General features: G+C 45.2%; 1 protein-coding gene and 1 pseudogene across 8 annotated transcripts in view; one reads left to right on the top strand and one right to left on the bottom strand.

Moving 5' to 3' along the window:
* The window catches only part of LOC121649372 (far upstream element-binding protein 3-like), a 47173-nt gene extending 31649 nt beyond the window's left edge, over positions 1-15524 (bottom strand). For 2 of the 8 annotated variants that reach the window (XM_042000167.1, XM_042000173.1), the window contains exons 1-4: positions 15373-15524; positions 4404-4512; positions 2906-2978; positions 2665-2711 (exon numbers count right to left, since the gene is read on the bottom strand). In XM_042000167.1, the coding sequence (XP_041856101.1) occupies positions 2665-2711; positions 2906-2978; positions 4404-4512; positions 15373-15465 (322 nt within the window). In that variant the 5' untranslated portion in view covers positions 15466-15524. Of the gene's footprint in view, positions 1-2664; positions 2715-2905; positions 2979-4403; positions 4513-15372 lie in introns of all 8 variants that reach the window. The other 6 variants (XM_042000169.1, XM_042000174.1, XM_042000170.1 and 3 more) reach the window with 5 other exon arrangements.
* The window catches only part of LOC121649383, a 543071-nt pseudogene that overhangs the window by 348722 nt on the left and 174260 nt on the right, over positions 1-20089 (top strand).

Below are 20089 nucleotides of genomic sequence, written 5' to 3'. Positions count from 1 at the left end.
GATTAAATGTTCTGGTGTAGATTAGTGGTTCTGGTGTAGATTAGACGTCCTGGTGGAGATCAGAGGTTCTGGTGTAGATCAGAGGTTCTGGTGTAGATCAGAGGTTCTGGTGTGGATCAGACGTTCTGGTGTAGACTAGTGGTTCTGGTGTAGATCAGAGGTTCTGGTGTAGATCAGAGGTTCCGGTGTAGATCAGAGGTTCTGGTGTAGATTAAACGTTCTTGTGTAGACCAGAGGTTCTGATGTAGATTAGACGTTCTGGTGTAGATTAGAGGTTCTGGTGTAGATTAGACGTTCTGGTGTAGATTAGAGGTTCTGGTGTAGATTAGTGGTTTTGGTGTAGATTAGTGGTTTTGGTGTAGATTAGAGGTTCTGGTGTAGATTAGTGGTTCTGGTGTAGATTAGACGTTCTGGTGTAGATTAGACGTTCTGGTGTAGATTAAAGGTTCTGGTGTAGATCAAAGGTTCTAGTGTGGATTAAAGGTTCTGGTGTAGATTAGACGTTCTGGTGTAGATTAAAGGTTCTGGTGTAGATTAGACGTTCTGGTGTAGATCAGAGGTTCTGGTGTAGATTAGACGTTCTGATGTAGATTAAATGTTCTGGTGTAGATTAAAGGTTCTGGTGTAGATTAGTGGTTCTGGTGTAGATTAGACGTCCTGGTGTAGATCAGAGGTTCTGGTGGAGATCAGAGGTTCTGGTGTAGATCAGAGGTTCTGGTGTAGATCAGAGGTTCTGGTGTGGATCAGACGTTCTGGTGTAGACTAGTGGTTCTGGTGTAGATCAGACGTTCTGGTGTAGATCAGAGGTTCCGGTGTAGATTAGAGGTTCTGGTGTAGATCAGAGGTTCTGGTGTGGATTAGAGGTTCTGGTGTGGATTAGAGGTTCTGGTGTAGATCAGAGGTTCTGGTGTAGATTAGTGGTTCTGGTGTAGATCAGAGGTTCTGGTGTAGATTAGTGGTTCTGGTGTAGATCAGTGGTTCTGGTGTAGATCAGTGGTTCTGGTGTAGATTAGAGGTTCTGGTGTAGATTAGTGGTTCTGGTGTAGATTAGTGGTTCTGGTATAGATTAGACGTTCTGGTGTAGATTAGAGGTTCTGGTGTAGATCAGAGGTTCTGGTGGGGATCGGAGGTTCTGGTGGAGATCGGAGGTTCTGGTGTAGATCAGAGGTTCTGGTGTAGATCAGAGGTTCTGGTGTAGATTAGAGGTTCTGGTGTAGATTAGACGTTCTGGTGTAGATCAGAGGTTCTGGTGTAGATCAGAGGTTCTGGTGTGGATTAGAGGTTCTGGTGTGGATTAGAGGTTCTGGTGTGGATTAGTGGTTCTGGTGTAGATTAGAGGTTCTGGTGTAGGTTAGAGGTTCTGGTGTAGATCAGAGGTTCTGGTGTAGATTAGAGGTTCTGGTGTAGATTAGTGGTTCTGGTGTAGATTAGAGGTTCCGGTGTAGATTAGTGGTTCTGGTATAGATCAGAGGTTCTGGTGTAGATTAGAGGTTCTGGTGTAGATTAGAGGTTCTGGTGTAGATTAGTGGTTCTGGTGTAGATTAGTGGTTCTGGTGTAGATTAGACGTTCTGGTGTAGATTAGACGTTCTGGTGTAGATTAGAGGTTCTGGTGTAGATTAGACGCTCTGGTGTAGATTAGAGGTTCTGGTGTAGATTAGACGTTCTGGTGTAGATTAGAGGTTCTGGTGTAGATTAGACGTTCTGGTGTAGATTAGTGGTTCTGGTGTAGATTAGTGGTTCTGGTGTAGATTAGTGGTTCTGGTGTAGATTAGAGGTTCTGGTGTAGATTAGAGGTTCTGGTGTAGATTAGAGGTTCTGGTGTAGATTAGACGTTCTGGTGTAGATCAGAGGTTCTGGTGTAGATTAGTGGTTCCGGTGTAGATTAGAGGTTCCGGTGTAGATTAGTGGTTCTGGTATAGATCAGAGGTTCTGGTGTAGATTAGTGGTTCTGGTGTAGATTAGAGGTTCTGGTGTAGATTAGTGGTTCTGGTGTAGATTAGAGGTTCTGGTGTAGATTAGTGGTTCTGGTGTAGATTAGAGGTTCTGGTGTAGATTAGACGTTCTGGTGTAGATCAGAGGTTCTGGTGTAGATTAGAGGTTCTGGTGTAGATTAGACGTTCTGGTGTAGATTAGAGGTTCTGGTGTAGATTAGAGGTTCTGGTGTAGATTAGACGCTCTGGTGTAGATTAGACGTTCTGGTGTAGATTAGACGTTCTGGTGTAGATCAGAGGTTCTGGTGTAGATTAGACGTTCTGGTGTAGATCAGAGGTTCTGGTGTAGATTAGACGCTCTGGTGTAGATTAGAGGTTCTGGTGTAGATTAGACGTTCTGGTGTAGATTAGACGTTCTGGTGTAGATTAGACGCTCTGGTGTAGATTAAAGGTTCTGGTGTAGATTAGACGTTCTGGTGTAGATCAGAGGTTCTGGTGTAGATTAGTGGTTCTGGTGTAGATTAGACGTTCTGGTGTAGATTAGAGGTTCTGGTGTAGATTAGAGGTTCTGGTGTAGATTAGAGGTTCTGGTGTAGATTAGACGTTCTGGTGTAGATTAAAGGTTCTGGTGTAGATTAGACGTTCTGGTGTAGATCAGAGGTTCTGGTGTAGATTAGACGTTCTGGTGTAGATTAAAGGTTCTGGTGTAGACAGAGGAGGAGTCATACTCACTGAAGCCCACCATCCTGTCAGGGACCTTGTAATCCTCTGTGATAACCCTGCTGACACAACAACACACACATTAACGCCCGATCACATGACCCGCCACCTCCATAGGGTGACGTCTGTATGTCGATAAATGATTATGTTGATGCAGACGCAGGAGGACAGATCTATAACACTCATGTTCTCTGATGTCTATTTGCAAACAAACGTGGTGCTGAGTGTACATCATTACATGCCCCCTGCTGACCGTGTGTGTGCGTTAATCAATACGAGCTGCTCCTCGTACCTCTGATGGCCCATGGCTGGAAGCTGGTTACCTACTGGGAGACAGAGACAGCGGTTAGAACTGACAAAGCTGCTGACTTGAGTCTGCTTCTCAAAGACAACCAGGTCAACTCTGAGACCTGATGCAGCACCTGCTCCATGTAAACAACTCGGTCAAGGTGAGGAAGGTCCGAACCAATGTCAGAGGATCTGATTTCAAGGTTCTGGATCACCCCAGATCTAAATGCTGTACCTGAGACTGAAGGATGTGGTTTACCTGTGTCAGGTTTGGTGAAAATCAGGTGATCAATTTTCCATAATTCACTGGTGAATCTGGTGAAAATGTTTGCAACTGATTCAGTTGACAGCTCAATGTTTGCTGTTAACTCAGATTCTTTATTCTTTATTTACTGTTATTTAAAGCCACATGAGAAGAAGAAAGAAGACAAGCTGCTGGATGCCCTTCATTCTCCTCCTTTGGTTCTGGGTCGATTTCTTCTTCATTAGAATTCTGGGAAGGCGTCGCATCGCCATGACATCACGCTGTTACGTCAGTCGCTAACCAGCTGATGCGGCGTTTAACAAGTAAGGGTACGGTTGCTTTAGAAACGAGAGATCAGGGTTTACCTACCAACCCATCCCAGACTCGTTGGTGGAAAGGGGGCTGAGTCACACAGGAAGTGATGATCCTTTCCACCAATCAGTGGATAGCAGTGTGACAAGCTCCACCTTTCAGGGTCGGATCTGAAAACATTTGATCAGCCAGATATTTTGGCACTCTTCACTGTTTTTATCTGGATCCGAACCGGGTTGGACCTGAACCGGGCAGAATCCAAACCAAGCTGGACCTGAACCAGCTGGACCCGCACTGGGCTGGACCCAATTCGGGCCGGAACTTAACCGGGCTGGATCCAAACTGGCATGGACCCAAATCGGGCCGGAACTGAACCGGGCTAGACCAGAACTGGAGTGGACCTGAACCGGGCCGGAACTGAACAGGGCTGGATCCAAACTGGGCTGGACCCAAATTGGGCCGGAACTGAACCGGGCTAGATCAGAACTGGAGTGGACCTGAACCAGGCTGGAACTGAAACGGACTGGATCCAAACTGGGCTGGACCTACTGGTGGAAACGGGGCTTCAATTGGTGAAATGGCTGCAGGTGATTCTGTAAACATTCAGTCTAAAACTGATCTACGGGTTGGTCGTCTGGGCTCGTCTCTTGGAAGACGCTAGGTCTGGTCCGGTTTTTGTAACCCTTCTGAGGAAAAAGGTCCTGGTGCATGTTAGCAGGTCCAGGTCAGACTGAAAGCTTCAGGATCAGGAGGATGGTTGAACCTCTAGCTGTGGTTCAGGGTGAATTTAGCCGGTGAAACTGGTTCTGAATCAGGTGGCTGTAGCTCAACCCAGTTTCAGTCTAGGATGTTCTAGTTCAGCTTGGGGACAGGGTTCCTGATCAGGTTAGAGGTTTCTGATCCTCACCTCCGTCCTCTCCAGGTCGTTTCTGGCCAGGATAGAACAGCGAGGGCTCCACGCTTCCTGAGGAGCTGTTGAGGTGGGACATGGCTTCTCCGCCCATCTTCCCCACCATCTGAAAACAGGAAAAAAAGGCTTTAGCACCGGATCTCTGGACAAACCAGGGACAGATCCACAAGAAAAGGTTCAAAATATAAAAATCAAGATCCACATCAAGCCAGTCCTGATCCAGTACTTGCTTCAAACCTTCGGTCGAGATCAAGTTTCCTACCAGATCAATGTTACAGGTGGATTTATGAGTCCACAGTAAGTCCAGAGCAGAACATCAACAGGATCGGTTTTCTCATAAAAATGAGGAAAACTTGATTAAGGCAAGTTTTTATACTAGGGCTGCAACTAATAACTATTCTGATGGTTGATTAGTCACGACTATTAAAACGACTAGTCAACCAATCAGATTATGTAACATGATTATCATAAATGGATCTTATTTCACTTTCAGCTTTGAAATTTTGCATAAGGTTAAGTAAGTCCGACGTGCCTCTTCTTTAAATGTTCGAGCGTTGCAGACGTACTTCCGTGGTACACAAGGTCCGCTTTACAAATCTCACATGTATTTAATTTATTTTGTAAGTTTAACGTGAAGTTATTCCAGACTTTAAACGTTCTCCGCTGCCGTTTTCCTCCCTGGTCCGACACCATATTTTCCCCCTGGCGGACTTTATTGTGCATTGTGCAACTCTCAGCAGAGATAGGATTAAAAGACGATGTTTCACTCTGTAGTTTTTATTCTTTTGGTTTTTCCGTTGCCGACAATAGTCGACGGCTAAATTCGTTGTTGACTATTTTTATTGTCGACTATTGTCGACAACGTCGACTAATCGTTGCAGCCCTATTTCATACAGGTCCTGCAGTCGGTTTCCTGAGAGAAGAAACCTTTCTGGAAATGTCTAAATGTCCAAACATCCAGAGATTCCTTCAGTCTGAACAAACTGCAGTCAGTGTTTCCTTCCCAACATCATTCCCTGTCTGGTTCAAAGAACACACACCGACCGCTGGAATCCTTCACTTACAACCCAACTCAGAAATGAATGGGTCTCTGTGTAAAACGGAAATAAACCAGAATCCCATCAGGTCATATTTTATCCCCAGCAGCAGATCACCAACACATCAGAGGATGAAACGGAGACGTTTCACCATGAGATGAAAACATGAGCTGATAGTGACTCTGATGGAAAAAGTTGGAACAGGAGCAACAAAAGGCTGGAAAAGTACCTGGTACAAACCAGAAACACCTGGAGGAGCATTGGACAAGTAGTCAGGTTACCTGGCAACAGGTCAGTAACATGACTGGTATAAAAGGAGCATTTCAGAGAGGCAGAGTCTCTCAGATGGAAAGATGGACAGAGCTTCACCAATCTGAGACAAACTGGATCTAAAACTGTGGAAAAATGTTCCTCAGACTGAATTTATTTAAAAACAAATAGATATATGAAAAAAAATGCAAAAGGACAACTGTGATTAGACATTTCTTTTTCCACATTTATTTGTTTTATTATAATCTTTTACTTTGTCTAATTTTTATTTGTCTAAATTATTGCTACTAAATTTTTCTCTTCCAGATTTCTTCCTCTTTGTGCAACTTCTATTGTTCCATAAGATCCATAAGTTGCTCCTCCCCAATGAAAAGTAATAACAGAAGGGTGGAAGCTGGTTTTTACTGATGAACCTGAAGTGAGCATGGCTCTTTCTTGCAGCTCTGGTGACTCATGCCTTCAGACAACCAGTGGACAGACGTAACCATGCAACTAACAGAACTGCACTGGTATGACCTTTGTATACTTTCCAAATAAAATATGTCTAACAGCCCTGCAGCTGAGACGACTCTCTGCCAACCGGAAGTCAGAGCAGATCAGCAGAAGTGTGACAGGTAGTTTGAGCTGCAGGTGAGCGGCTATGTCCTCACCTGCATCCTGCATCAGATCATGTTTTCTTCTTTTATTTGTCTGTTTCATTGTTTTCCTCGCTGCTGCAGAGGCTTGGCGTTGGTCTGATGGAAAGCTTTATTCCCCGTTCTGTGCCGGCTGCTGTGTTTAGTTTGTGTGCCATGTACCGAGCAGGTTCAGCCTCACGCAGTGGAGCGACGCAACGCTTGCTCACTGCACCTTCTCCACTCTACGTTTCAAAACGCATTTTCATTTATAAACTACAAATTAAATTGTTTTTATGAAGATTTTTGGTCGTTTGGTCTGAATATGCCTGTTTGAATAATTGCTTTAAAAAACTGAATCCAAATGACCATATTTGATATTGAATCTTTGTTTTTTGAATGTGTATATTGGTAAAGTTGAAACTTTTGTATTTGAAAAAATTCATTCCCTAATTCATTTTCATAGTTCAGTTTCAGTTCTCTCCATTCAAATTCAGATCTGAAATTCAAATTCAGATCTGAAATACAAACTTTTGTGCCACACATCCGGGACCTGACGTGAGGCAAACCTAGTCGATCGCAGATGGAGTAACATCGGTTTTGTGCAGTCACTTGAGGTGCAGATTAATCTGTGCAAACTTACACATATTTTTCTTGTATTAGGAGTTACTACTGATGTGAAAAGTCTGCAACCAGCCCACAGTGGAAAACCGCTGAGACCGCTGAGGAAACGGTAACTACCGCTACAGAAACGGTAACTGCCGTTGTAGCGAGAGTGGCTGGCCTGGATCTTAGCGCCCCCCCGCCCTCCCTCTGCCATTGAGAACAACTGCACAAAACTGACGTTACTCCATCTGCGATCGGCTAGTTTTGCCTCACGTCAGGTCCCGGATGTGTGGCACAAAAGTTTGTATTTCAGATCTGAATTTTTCAAATACAAAAGTTTCAACTTTACCACAATACACATAAAAAAAACAAAGATTCAATATCAAATATGGTCATTTGGATTCAGTTTTTTGAAGCAATTATTCAAACAGGCATATTCAGATTCAAATTAAATGATTCAAAATCAAATATTAAGAATTCAGATTCGCTCCCCAGTGGCACAAAGCTTATCCCATAGTTTACAGACATTAATGTTTGAATTAAGGCTGTAGAAGCAGAACTTGATTCTATTGAAGTGATTTCTGAGGATAAAGATTTATTTAAAACTGCTGGGTTTGTTTAATCCACTACAATACAATACAATAACTCTTTTGACAGGAAGTACATGTACAGTAATACCTGGAGATACGAGTTTCATTTGTTCCATGATCTTGCTCGTATCTCATAGCAATTTTCTCCATTTAAATTAATTGAAATCCCATTAATCTGTTCCAGCTCGCATAATTCCACTCCAGTTGTTGTTGATTTCCCGTTTAAATTCAATAGACATCATTATCTTCTTCAAGGCACTGTCCTTTACACTCACTTTCTTACGACCCATGGTGTTAAATGCTATAAAGTTGTACTGCAAGCAAAATAAAAGCACATGGAAACGGTGCACATGTTGTTGTTGTGGGTCTTTGTTCGGCCTTGTCCGCTCGGATGCTCGCATCTCAAAAATTTGTTTGTATCACAGCTCGTATCTCAAAAAAAATTGTATGTAATGTGCTCGTCTCTCCAGGTATCACTGTATGTGGTTTCACTTCTGACGGGTAGAACAGACATACCTGCTCATGCTCTCTTCCCATTGGTCTAACAAGCCAGAAACACTGAGACCAGGATGGTCCGGGGGCTGGGTGCCACTGGGAAAGGAATTCTGAAACATGTCCCACCTTCCTTTGGTTTGGTTTCACACTGAACTTGACTCAAGCGGACCAGACCACATCACGCAGTTACACTAGCTGTTTGACAGGGGGCGACATTCCCCAAAATGGCCAGAGACCAACAAGAAAGAAGAAGAAAATCCAGTTCATTGATTGGCCAGGGCCAATCACATGACCGTCACGTGAGGAAGATGGCCCCGGTGGTGTAAGTCACATGACCGTCACGTGAGGAAGATGGCCCCGGTGGTGTAAGTCACATGACCGTCACGTGAGGAAGATGGCTCTGGCGGTGTACGTCACATGACCGTCACGTGAGGAAGATGGCTCCGGCGGTGTACGTCACATGACCGTCACGTGAGGAAGATGGCTCTGGCGGTGTACGTCACATGACAGTCACGTGAGGAAGATGGCTTCGGCGCTGTACGTCACATGACCGTCACGTGAGGAAGATGGCTCTGGCGGTGTACGTCACATGACCGTCACGTGAGGAAGATGGCTCTGGCGGTGTACGTCACATGACCGTCACGTGAGGAAGATGGCTGCGGTGGTGTACGTCACATGACCGTCACGTGAGGAAGATGGCTCTGGCGGTGTACGTCACATGACCGTCACGTGAGGAAGATGGCTCTGGCGGTGTACGTCACATGACCGTCACGTGAGGAAGATGGCTCTGGCGGTGTACGTCACATGACAGTCACGTGAGGAAGATGGCTTCGGCGCTGTACGTCACATGACCGTCACGTGAGGAAGATGGCTCTGGCGGTGTACGTCACATGACCGTCACGTGAGGAAGATGGCTCTGGCGGTGTACGTCACATGACCGTCACGTGAGGAAGATGGCTGCGGTGGTGTACGTCACATGACCGTCACGTGAGGAAGATGGCTCTGGCGGTGTACGTCACATGACCGTCACGTGAGGAAGATGGCTCCGGCGGTGTACGTCACATGACCGTCATGTGAGGAAGATGGCTGCAGCGGTGTACGTCACATGACCGTCACGTGAGGAAGATGGCTCTGGCGGTGTAAGTCACATGACCGTCAAGTGAGGAAGATGGCCCCGGCGCTGTACGTCACATGACCGTCACGTGAGGAAGATGGCCCCGGCGATGTACGTCACATGACCGTCACGTGAGGAAGATGGCTCTGGCGGTGTACGTCACATGACCGTCACGTGAGGAAGATGGCTGCGGCGGTGTACGTCACATGACCGTCACGTGAGGAAGATGGCTCTGGCGGTGTACGTCACATGACCGTCACGTGAGGAAGATGGCCCCGGCGATGTACGTCACATGACCGTCACGTGAGGAAGATGGCTCTGGCGGTGTACGTCACATGACCGTCACGTGAGGAAGATGGCTCCGGCGGTGTACGTCACATGACCGTCACGTGAGGAAGATGGCTCCGGCAGTGTACGTCACATGACCGTCACGTGAGGAAGATGGCTCTGGCGGTGTACGTCACATGACCGTCACGTGAGGAAGATGGCTCCGGCGGTGAATTTCACATGACCGTCACGTGAGGAAGATGGCTGCGGTGGTGTACGTCACATGACCGTCACGTGAGGAAGATGGCTGCGGTGGTGTACGTCACATGACCGTCACGTGAGGAAGATGGCTCTGGCGGTGTACGTCACATGACTGTCACGTGAGGAAGATGGCTCCGGCGGTGAATTTCACATGACCGTCACGTGAGGAAGATGGCTCCGGCGGTGTACGTCACATGACCGTCATGTGAGGAAGATGGCTCCGGCGGTGTACGTCACATGACCGTCATGTGAGGAAGATGGCTCCGGCGGTGTACGTCACATGACCGTCATGTGAGGAAGATGGCTGCGGTGGAGGGTTGGGCTTAGCATTCTCCGAGCAGATTAGTGATCTGGATGAAGATGAGACGTTAGCAGCTGCTCAGAGAAGCGGTGAGGACCTTCTGAGAACTGCTCAGGTTGTTATGGTGTGCAGAGTCACTGAGTCAACTACTCCTTCATGTTTCCTTCTAGCTGCTACGTGACGTCTTTACAACACACACAGGAAGAAAACCTTGAACCTTTTCATGATAAAGAAAACACACTGCAGAGAAACAAGAAACGACCTGACAGGACGGCTTCTGCTGCACCTGTTCACACCTGTTGGAGTGAATTAAGATGCCATTTTTATAAACTCAGCCCTCCCAAACTGGACTGGTTGTGATGGTTAAACTGGAACAGCATTGCTTCGCTGCACTGGTCATGTGACTACACAGGAACCAGGGTATAAAGACCTCAGACCACAAACAGTTGGAGAAGCCTTCTGATTGGTTGAGCACACCCACCCTCCCGTGATGTAGATGTGAAGGATGCAGCGACTAAACATGACTGGAAGTCTGAAGCCTAAACTAAAAACTATCTTTACCGGATTTTCTGTAACCAGAACTTTTATCTTCATCGGTTAGTGATGTCACTAAAAACACCACGGAAGAGGCTACGTCATGTAGTGCTGATGTCATGCTGAGGTTCGCAGTGTCAGCAGTATTTTCTAAATCACATCAAGTCAGTGGAAAACTGGAGTTAAAGTAAATGCAGCTAACGCGAGGAACCACGCTAGCAGTTTTTACTACGACCAAAGAAACCCTGTTCCCCGCCTCCAACAGACCAAAGTTCCCCGCCTCCAACGGACCAAGGTTCCCCGCCCCCAACGAACCAAGGTTCCCCGCCCCCAACGAACCAAGGTTCCCCGCCCCCAACGAACCAAGGTTCCCCGCCTCCAACGAACCAAGGTTCCCCGCCTCCAGCGAACCAAAGTTCCCCACCTCCAACGGACCAAGGTTCCCCGCCCCCAACGAACCAAGGTTCCCCGCCTCCAACGAACCAAGGTTCCCCGCCTCCAGCGAACCAAAGTTCCCCACCTCCAACGGACCAAGGTTCCCCGCCTCCAACGGAACAAGGTTCTCCGCCTCCAACGAACCAAAGTACCCTGCCACCAACAGATCAAGATTCCCCGCCTCCAACGAACCAAAGTTCCCCGCCTCCAACGGGCCAAAGTTCCCCACCTCCAACGGACCGAAGTTCCCCGCCTCCAACGGGCCAAGGTTCCCCGCCTCCAACGGGCCAAAGTTCCCCGCCTCCAACGGACCAAGGTTCCCCGCCCCCAACGAACCAAGGTTCCCCGCCTCCAACGAACCAAGGTTCCCCGCCTCCAACGAACCAAGGTTCCCCGCCTCCAGCGAACCAAGGTTCCCCGCCTCCAACGGACCGAAGTTCCCCACCTCCAACGGACCAAGGTTCCCCGCCTCCAACGGAACAAGGTTCTCCGCCTCCAACGAACCAAAGTACCCTGCCACCAACAGATCAAGATTCCCCGCCTCCAACGAACCAAAGTTCCCCGCCTCCAACGGGCCAAAGTTCCCCACCTCCAACGGACCGAAGTTCCCCGCCTCCAACGGGCCAAGGTTCCCCGCCTCCAACGGGCCAAGGTTCCCCGCCTCCAATGGACCAAAGTTCCCAGCCACCAACGAACCAAGGTTCCTGCCACCCGCCATTTTACAGCACAGAATAAGACACGCGATGTTTCTCTACATTTACTAATCAAGCATGGCAAAATTGAAGGATGCATCTAAAAGCGACTTTCCCACCCCACCACAAACCAGAACGACAACAGTCCAGTTACATGACGGAGCGTGACGCAACTGTCCATCATGCAGTCATCATGTGTGATCCGTGGACTTCAGCGGAGGCCGAGTCCAGAACCGGGTCACTTTGATGCAGCTGCTAAAAACAGACTGAAGTGATGTCATTATAAAGTCATTCATGGATGGAAACACATGAAATCAATGACCGGTAGATTCCCACCTTTAATTTCCGCCACAGCTTGTTAAATATCTTCATTTTTTATCAACTTAGAGTCCGCTTCAGCTTCGGTGGGAGGAAGAGAAGCAGAGACCAACGAGAATCACATCTGTATGACTTTCTGATCATCTTACAGCCGGAAGTACCACAAGCAGCACAGCATCATGGGAACGTGCCGCAATGCTGATGTGTGTGTGCAGCAGCCAATCACCTGGTTTGCCTCGTTTCTCTGATCTAACCTGGACCAATAAGGTTTATTTTACATTCTTCCCTCCTAACCTGTGGAGGCAGAAACTTCCTACGTTGTGATCAAAGCGCCGATTCGGACGGCGAACATGTTACGGGTTAAAACGCTGGAATGAGCACGGTACACGGTCCAGACTAACTGATAATTAAACGCTCAGCTTCACATCTGAAGGATTTCCTTTTCATCATCACCACATAAACTGGTGTTTATATTATTGTGAATAATGAGGTGGTTTGGGATGTGTCTTCATTTGAGGAATTAACCTCGTTACAAACTTAAGAAGAAGCTTCGTCCATGCAGCCTCTCTTCAGGCTCAGCCGCTACAAGCATCTGGTTTTTCTTTTTCTAATACATGGCGTTTTCTAGAACCACGTAGCATTGATCGCTTCATCTTTTTCTCGGCTGAATTCAGACCAACTCTTCTGATTCACATCCTACGCTGTTTGCTCGGAAAGCCCGGTTTGTTGGGGGAGGTGTAATTCAGAAACAAACGCTGGTCCACCTACAAAGGTAGGTCTCTGTTAGCTTCAGGTGAACTAAATACAGGAAGTGGACTACAACACAGGGTATTGTGGGTAAATATGTATGCATATGTAGGATGACAGACAGGAGAAATTTGTGGTGGTCAGACGTGGAAGAACTGGGTAAAAGTTCCGATAGAAACCTGACCAAACCAGGACCGCGAGGGTCTGATGCAGCCTTTGACTGACGGAAACACAAGTTGTCCTGCATTACCCAAGAGATGAAGAAGTTTTCTTCTTCGCTGGTTTCCGTGACGATCGTCTGTGCCATCTTAGGCACACCGCGATTTGATTATTAAACGATTCTCAGGGTTTTCAGGGCATCTTCTTTAACCCTTCAGCTCTTTTCCTCAGTCTGTTGCTACATCAGACTTTCCATTAATTCAAGTAACCAAACAAACTAAGCTCAACTCCCTTTTATCCATGTCAAACCATCTATAAATCCAACACACATCCAACATATTTTCCATAGAATCTACAGGAAAGATGAGTGAATAGTTCGGAGCAACAACAGGTGTTGTGTTGGTTCGGCATACCTCGTCAGAACAGCTCCCCCTGATTAATGAGCATGCTTAGCACACAGAAAACTGCAAATGACCCATCAGTTCAGCACCACGAGCGCTCAGAAACTGCCTGGGTATCCAGCTATGGTATTATATCGCATATTAACTGCACATTGCTCAGGTGACTAAACTTGAGTGGAAATAAAGTGTATAAAACGTCTTATAACAGTTCATCTTTTTGCAAGCAAGGTCGTAATGTTGTGTAAACATGTAGCATGTTGCATCCAGCACCTTCTCCCAAACTGTGTGAGATTGAACATTTAATGATTAACTGAAATAACTACTGATAAATACAGTATTAAACATCACTGTAGCCTGTCTATCAAAGAGGAAAACAGCTGTGCTGGTTTCATAAAGTCGTGAAAACCGCCAGACAAAGCTACGGTATGCTAAGCAGGGTTTCCTCCAGAACTTCTGTAAACTGTGGGGGAGGTCTTTGCAACGCATACTCATTCTTCTGTCTCTGTCTTCTACAACGCTGCTGGGAAACATCCCAGTCTGGGATTCATAGTGTCTGATTCTGAAGCTCTGCTGCTTCTGGACAGAAAGTTGACTACAGATTCCCGATCCCCCTAGAACCAGTAGCACCCGAAAATGTCTGAGTTCTGCGTTTCTGCTCAGGCTAAACATTTAAAGTAATACAATCATGGAGAAGCTGCTCCATTTAACCCACAAACAGGAGAAACCAAGCAGTCTGGAACTGGATGAACCATCAATCCACAACTTCAGTCATTTTTCAACCAAAAGAGTGAAAAGATTCCAGCCTGTGGCTCTGTGGATGTTCTGAGTCTAACCCACTCATGTGGCTGTACAGGGAACGTTTAGAGGAGGTACGATGTACACGTCCGATCATCAGCAGGTAAACTGAAGCAGTGGTGGAGCTAAGTTCTCCTGTGGCACAAAACTGTTTGGAATCATCAAAAAGGCACAAAATAACCTGAACAATGAACAAAACAAAGCAAACCTGCAAAAATGCGTGGCAACAACAACATGCCAACAAAGTGAAAGTTTCAGGAGGACGAGCAGCAAGCGGCCACATCGGTCCACGTGGTTTTCATCTAACAGGTTTTCCTGCAGATCTGGACCGAACGCAGAGAAGCTTCGTTACAGCGGTCCATAAAAGCAGCGGTGGAGGAACGGCTGTGTTTCTGCTGGGAGTCTGACAGGAAACCAGCTGGCTTTGGTCTTTAAACAGAAACGATGTGAAGACACTGAGTGGGAAACTAACTCATCCAGCCTTCATCCTCCTCTTCCTCCTCCTCATCTCCCCGGCTGCACCGACTTAAACTCAGCTGCAGACGGTCTGGATGAAACTCCCTGGTTGTATCGCGACATGACGTCAGGATCACTATTTGAGGTCGTTATGGTGGCCTTGCCCTGCAGGTAGATACACCTGAGCAGGTGAAGGCAGCAGGAACCCCCATCCCATCCCAGGCAGTTCGGGTCTGGGTGTCTATAGGAAGCAGGCACACCTCCTGTCTGTATATGGCTCTGAGAGTGTTGCATAACGCCAGCCTAGTTTCTAACCAACTTACAGTAAACAGCAGCCTGCGGGGAGGGGTGGGGGGTCCTGTTCTCACGTCAAGTGCTGGAACACGGTGAAACACCCCCGGCCCGCGCAGGACAGTCTGCGGGTCAGAGACCGCAGTGAAAAGAGGTGACCTGCGTCCTGCTCGGGGGTTTTTTCACCGTGTTTCTGCCGCGCAGACCCAACAGGTTGCCCACTGCCTCAGGGACACGTGTGGCCAAACTTGTGTCCCGCTCCCCCGTTTATTCCCCCCCCACCCGGGTTCTGCTGCTCTCCCCTTTGGATGACAGCTCCACAAACTCTCTCCAAACTAACTCCCGCACCTTGTCAGCCCAGACAAAGTGGCCCAAACCTGCCACAAGTCAAACTAAGAAGTGCTTTCTGAGCTAGTTAGCATGCTACTGTGCGTCTGTGTGCGCGAGTGTGTTGACGGAGCGCAGAAGTTCTGAGCAGCAACAGTACAACACGGGCGAATTCGAAAAAAAGTGCTTTGAATTGATCTAAACAGCCCGGCTCGGCCCGGAACGGGTGTGTGCTGAGCCCCAGTGAAGTTGTTACCTGCCGGGCCCTCTGTAAAACATCGGCCAGGCCGTCTGACTTCAGCCCCGGCTGGTTCATCGAGGCCTGTCCCTGCACCAGCTCCGCCATCATAGCGCCACTAGCTAGCCGTTAGCCGATAGCTGTTAGCCGGATTGGCTCGCGCTGCTAGCTGAGCTGTCTGCAGAGAGAGAGCGGAAACAAAGAGGTCTCACTCTGATGTTTTTTTCAGAAACAAACGGGAAGTAGTTGCCTTGATAGACGTTTTATTTTTTTACACCTCTTACCTTCTGATCAAGCAGATATGGCACAGGAAATAAACAAAAACCGAGTTTTAACTAAACGTTTAAACAAAAACAGCAGTTAGAATGGAGTTTAGTTAAAAGAAAAGTAGAAATGGGCCTCATATGGCCCAAATACTACAACCATGATTCAGTTCAAGCAAGAAAATGACTTTGGGCCATGTCTGGTAGTTTAAAGGATGAATATGAACATATAAAAATATAGAGAAAGGAGGACAAAATCTAAAAAAGTAGCTTGAAAACAGCCATGTAATCAAATGATGTACAGAAACTGTAAAAGTTGAACTAGTTTTCAAAGCAAAACCATCAACAAAGCAGATTATATTACAGATAACTTAATATTTTGTGGTTTTAGGCATTTGTTGTCATTATCTAGCAGAGCAAAAGGCCATTAACTTTAATTTTAATGTTATTGTCAAAAGAATGAAAAACTCAGTAAAGGCTGGTTGTGCTGTTATCTGACAGTTTTGTAGTTTGAATATTTTATCCATTAACTGTTCATGAAATTGAAATGGCAGCATGAATTAAAGATATAACATTCTGAAGGAATGGGTCAATGTGTTATATATATGTCAACAAATTCAACTCAGGAATCTGAATTTTGTTGTTTGCATTTCCTGAGTTAGAAAAAGAACTTTATCATTTATTGTTACATTGTTTAAAAATATCAGTAAATGTTAAGTGTTAAAAAAAAATCTGCAAAAAGCACAAGCGCAGCTTAAAACAAAATCACATTGCAGGTTTGAGTCGCTCATCATATCAATAGAGGATCTCTGTCGCTGCTCAGCTGTTGGCAAGTCGCTGCTTCGTTTCCGCTTCCGCGTTCAGTCACGTGTGTGGGCCAGATCCACAGGTGGGCAGCGTGAAGTTTGAGTAGAAGAAGAAGAGGCGCACCTCTCTCAGCCTCTGACCATGTTCGTTTGTTTATAAGTGACCTTTGACCTCTGTTCAGGGTTTATGACATTTTTCCCATTTATGTAAAAACCTGATCGATCAGTAGAGATGCAAATCAAATGAATATAAGTAGTAATCCGTTTGTGCAATCAGAAAAACATGCGATATTGACAGATTTCTTTATACTTTATAATCTTGTGTTTACATTAATAAATTAAAATAATATTGTTTAAGTCAATGTGCAAGTTTTTTTCTGTATACATTTCATATTTCTTTGTTTTGTGGTGTTTGATCAATTTTCTTTCTTTCTTGATTTTTTTTTTCATTATTCATTTCTGTTCTTAAATAAAAAGAACAGGAAATTCCAGCAGACCCCATGTAAGAAAGGTCAAGTCATGAATTTAGGCAAAGAAGGAGAAGAAGAGAAAAAGGATTGAAAGTAACCCATTAAAATTTTATTTAAAGTGTAAACTGAATGATTGAAAATAAAGATAAAAAATTAAACAAATAAAATTTAATCTATTTATTTCTATACATTTTTCCGCTGAAATGATTAGAAACTTAACTCATGTTTGTGGTTGGCTAAAATAATTGAGATAAATAATGCATTTAAAACATAAATAAATAAACATATGAAACATAAATAAATGTGTATGAAATGTTAAAAACTCCATTAATGGTTTTATTTTTCATGACAATAACTGTTTTCCTCTGGAATAATAAATAAAAAAATTATTACAGCTGAATTTCAACCAGAATCCATGTGGTCCATGACAGTCTGTGAAGTCCTGGACCTCAAAGAGACCTGTTGGAACCAGAATCCATGTGGTCTCTGACAGTCTGTGAAGTCCTGGACCTGAAAGAGACCTGTTAGAACCAGAATCCATGTGGTCTCTGACAGTCTGTGAAGTCCTGGACCTGAAGGAGACCTGTTAGAACCAGAATCCATGTGGTCTCTGACAGTCTGTGAAGTCCTGGACCTGAAAGAGACCTGTTAGAACCAGAATCCATGTGGTCTCTGACAGTCTGTGAAGTCCTGGACCTCAAAGAGACCTGTTAGAACCAGAATCCATGTGGTCTCTGACAGTCTGTGAAGTCCTGGACCTGAAGGAGACCTGTTAGAACCAGAATCCATGTGGTCTCTGACAGTCTGTGAAGTCCTGGACCTGAAGGAGACCTGTTAGAACCAGAATCCATGTGGTCTCTGACAGTCTGTGAAGTCCTGGACCTGAAAGAGACCTGTTAGAACCAGAATCCATGTGATCTCTGAAAGTCTGTGAAGTCCTGGACCTGAAAGAGAACTGTTAGAACCAGAATCCATGTGGTCTGACAGTCTGTGAAATCCTGGACGTGAAGAGACGTGTTATTCGGATCATTTACTGTTTCTTTCTTTATAAAACAGCAGAAACAGCTAATTTGTTAGTTAGCCTACAATAGAAAAGCTCCGTTGTAACAGCCTTCAGTTACTCTTCACAGAAGTCATACCAGCAGGTGACTCTATGCTTCTTTTTATTTCAGCTGATTTGTCAATGGGGGTGGGGGTAGATGTCCTTCTCCTAGTCAGACAAAATATACCAAAGTAATACCAGTTTCTCGTCATGATTTAATCACTAGAACCGCAAGCATTCTAACGCAAAAATCTCTCAGATAATTATTTCCAATCAATACGTCGCCCACCTCCCTCGATAAATCAGCTGAAATACATGTTATTAAACACAGAGTAATGTTACAGCACGGGATCTTCTCTTGCAGCACCGACATGTCCACTGCCCCTGCTTCCTCTTCCTCTCCCTTCATCAGATGATCTCTGAGTCTGCAAGTCATGAAAAACGAATTCACACGATAACATTAGCTATTAGCAGTAGCTTGCTCCCAAATACATGGAGGGCATGCTTATAATTTATCAGCATAAAAAAACAGAATTATGTATCGTTCTGTACTTCATCACCTGACGGGATACTCGAACATCACATTTATGACTCTCCGCAGTTGTAATAACGCTCTTAAACAGTAAACAGTAGAGTGCTACTCAGTTGCTTGTAATACCCTAGTGCACCACTAGATGGGAGTAATTCTTACATTGGGGATTTAATAATTTGATGAGTAGTTTGAAGTCATGCTAGACAAATAGAACAGAAAAGAAAACTCGTCTGTGTCCAGGACAAGCTGTGTTTCTGATAAGAACTGAAGTGGGGAATTATTCAAATCTTTAAATGGGATGCATAAACATGGCAGAAAGCCATGGGACAGACTAGGGCTGGGCAATATATCGAGATTTTCAAATATATCAAGACTTTATCAGATGCAATACAGAAGGAAGCAATATCGTTTATATCGCGATAGCTTGTTTTGAGTTAAAAGCATCTTTTCTTTTGCATTTTGCATAGCTGTATTTTTGTTATGTCATTGAAAAGTATTTTTAATTTATTTTATTTTGGGAGCATTTAATTTAAAGGTACTGTAATTTCAGACAGCTGTTTTAATGCAAATGTGCTGCTGATCCTTAATAAAAGTATATTTGGCACTAAAGGCTGTAAATTAGAGCTGTCTTTTTGGTTACTTGACAAAAAAAAATATATCGAGATATATATCTTATGTCGCGATTCAGGTAAAAAATATCGAGATATAAGATTTGGGTCATATCTCCCAGCCCTAGGACAGACCAGAGAACAATGATTACCTAATTAAAGTGAAACGGTTTATGGTGAAATGTAAAATGTGCCTCTCTGTGCATTACTAATTTTACTAATTTTAAAAGTTCAGACATAAATGAGAAATTATTTTTTTCAACAGAACTGTGTTAGAACCAAAGTGGAAGAGTTACAGACTCCGAAAAGAACAAGTTTTGTTGTTTTGTTCTACAAAGTTCAATTAACTTGGATTTTTGCCCCTTTCTTGTTCTGTTTGAACAATGAGCTATATGTGTGAGAGAATTCTTCCAGTGCACTAATTTCAATAAAAATATTGGAATATCAGAATTTAAAATGTTTAGTCATTTAAAACAGTTTCAGATGTTTTGCAATAAATATATATATAAAAACTTTTAAATAAAAACCACCGTGACATGTACCTGGTTCTAGCAATCTTTATGTGTGGGGAAAGCCGGTAACTCCTGGTGTGGAATGGAACGTAGTCTGGCTGGAGAGCAAGGAAGGATATAAAGTCCATGCCCACACTGTCTCCAGTAGGTTATTTTTTTAGTTCTCTGACTGAAGTAGCTACAAGACAATACAATGATCCGCGGTGTGCTGGAGGCTTAAGTAGAGGGGAGAACAGGTGTGACTTGTCAGCCTGATGAGGAGAAGAGACAGGTGAAGTCCAATGGGATGGGAACAGAGGAATCCTGGGTAATGTAGTCGTAGGACCGGTGATCAATAGGCTGGTGAAGTGGAGTGTACTGGTGCAGGTGGAGCAGGCATGACAGTACCCCCCCCTTGAGTCACAACCCCCGATGCGCCGTGCTGCCCGCCAAGAGGACGACCCTAGGGCCGAGGGGCAGGGCAATCCAGACAATCCACGAGAGACCCAACTCCGCTCCTCAG

Source organism: Melanotaenia boesemani, chromosome 11 (genome assembly GCF_017639745.1).
Source record: "Melanotaenia boesemani isolate fMelBoe1 chromosome 11, fMelBoe1.pri, whole genome shotgun sequence".
In the NCBI taxonomy this organism is placed as follows: Eukaryota; Metazoa; Chordata; class Actinopteri; order Atheriniformes; family Melanotaeniidae; genus Melanotaenia; species Melanotaenia boesemani.
This window is presented reverse-complemented; position numbering and strand designations above follow the sequence as displayed.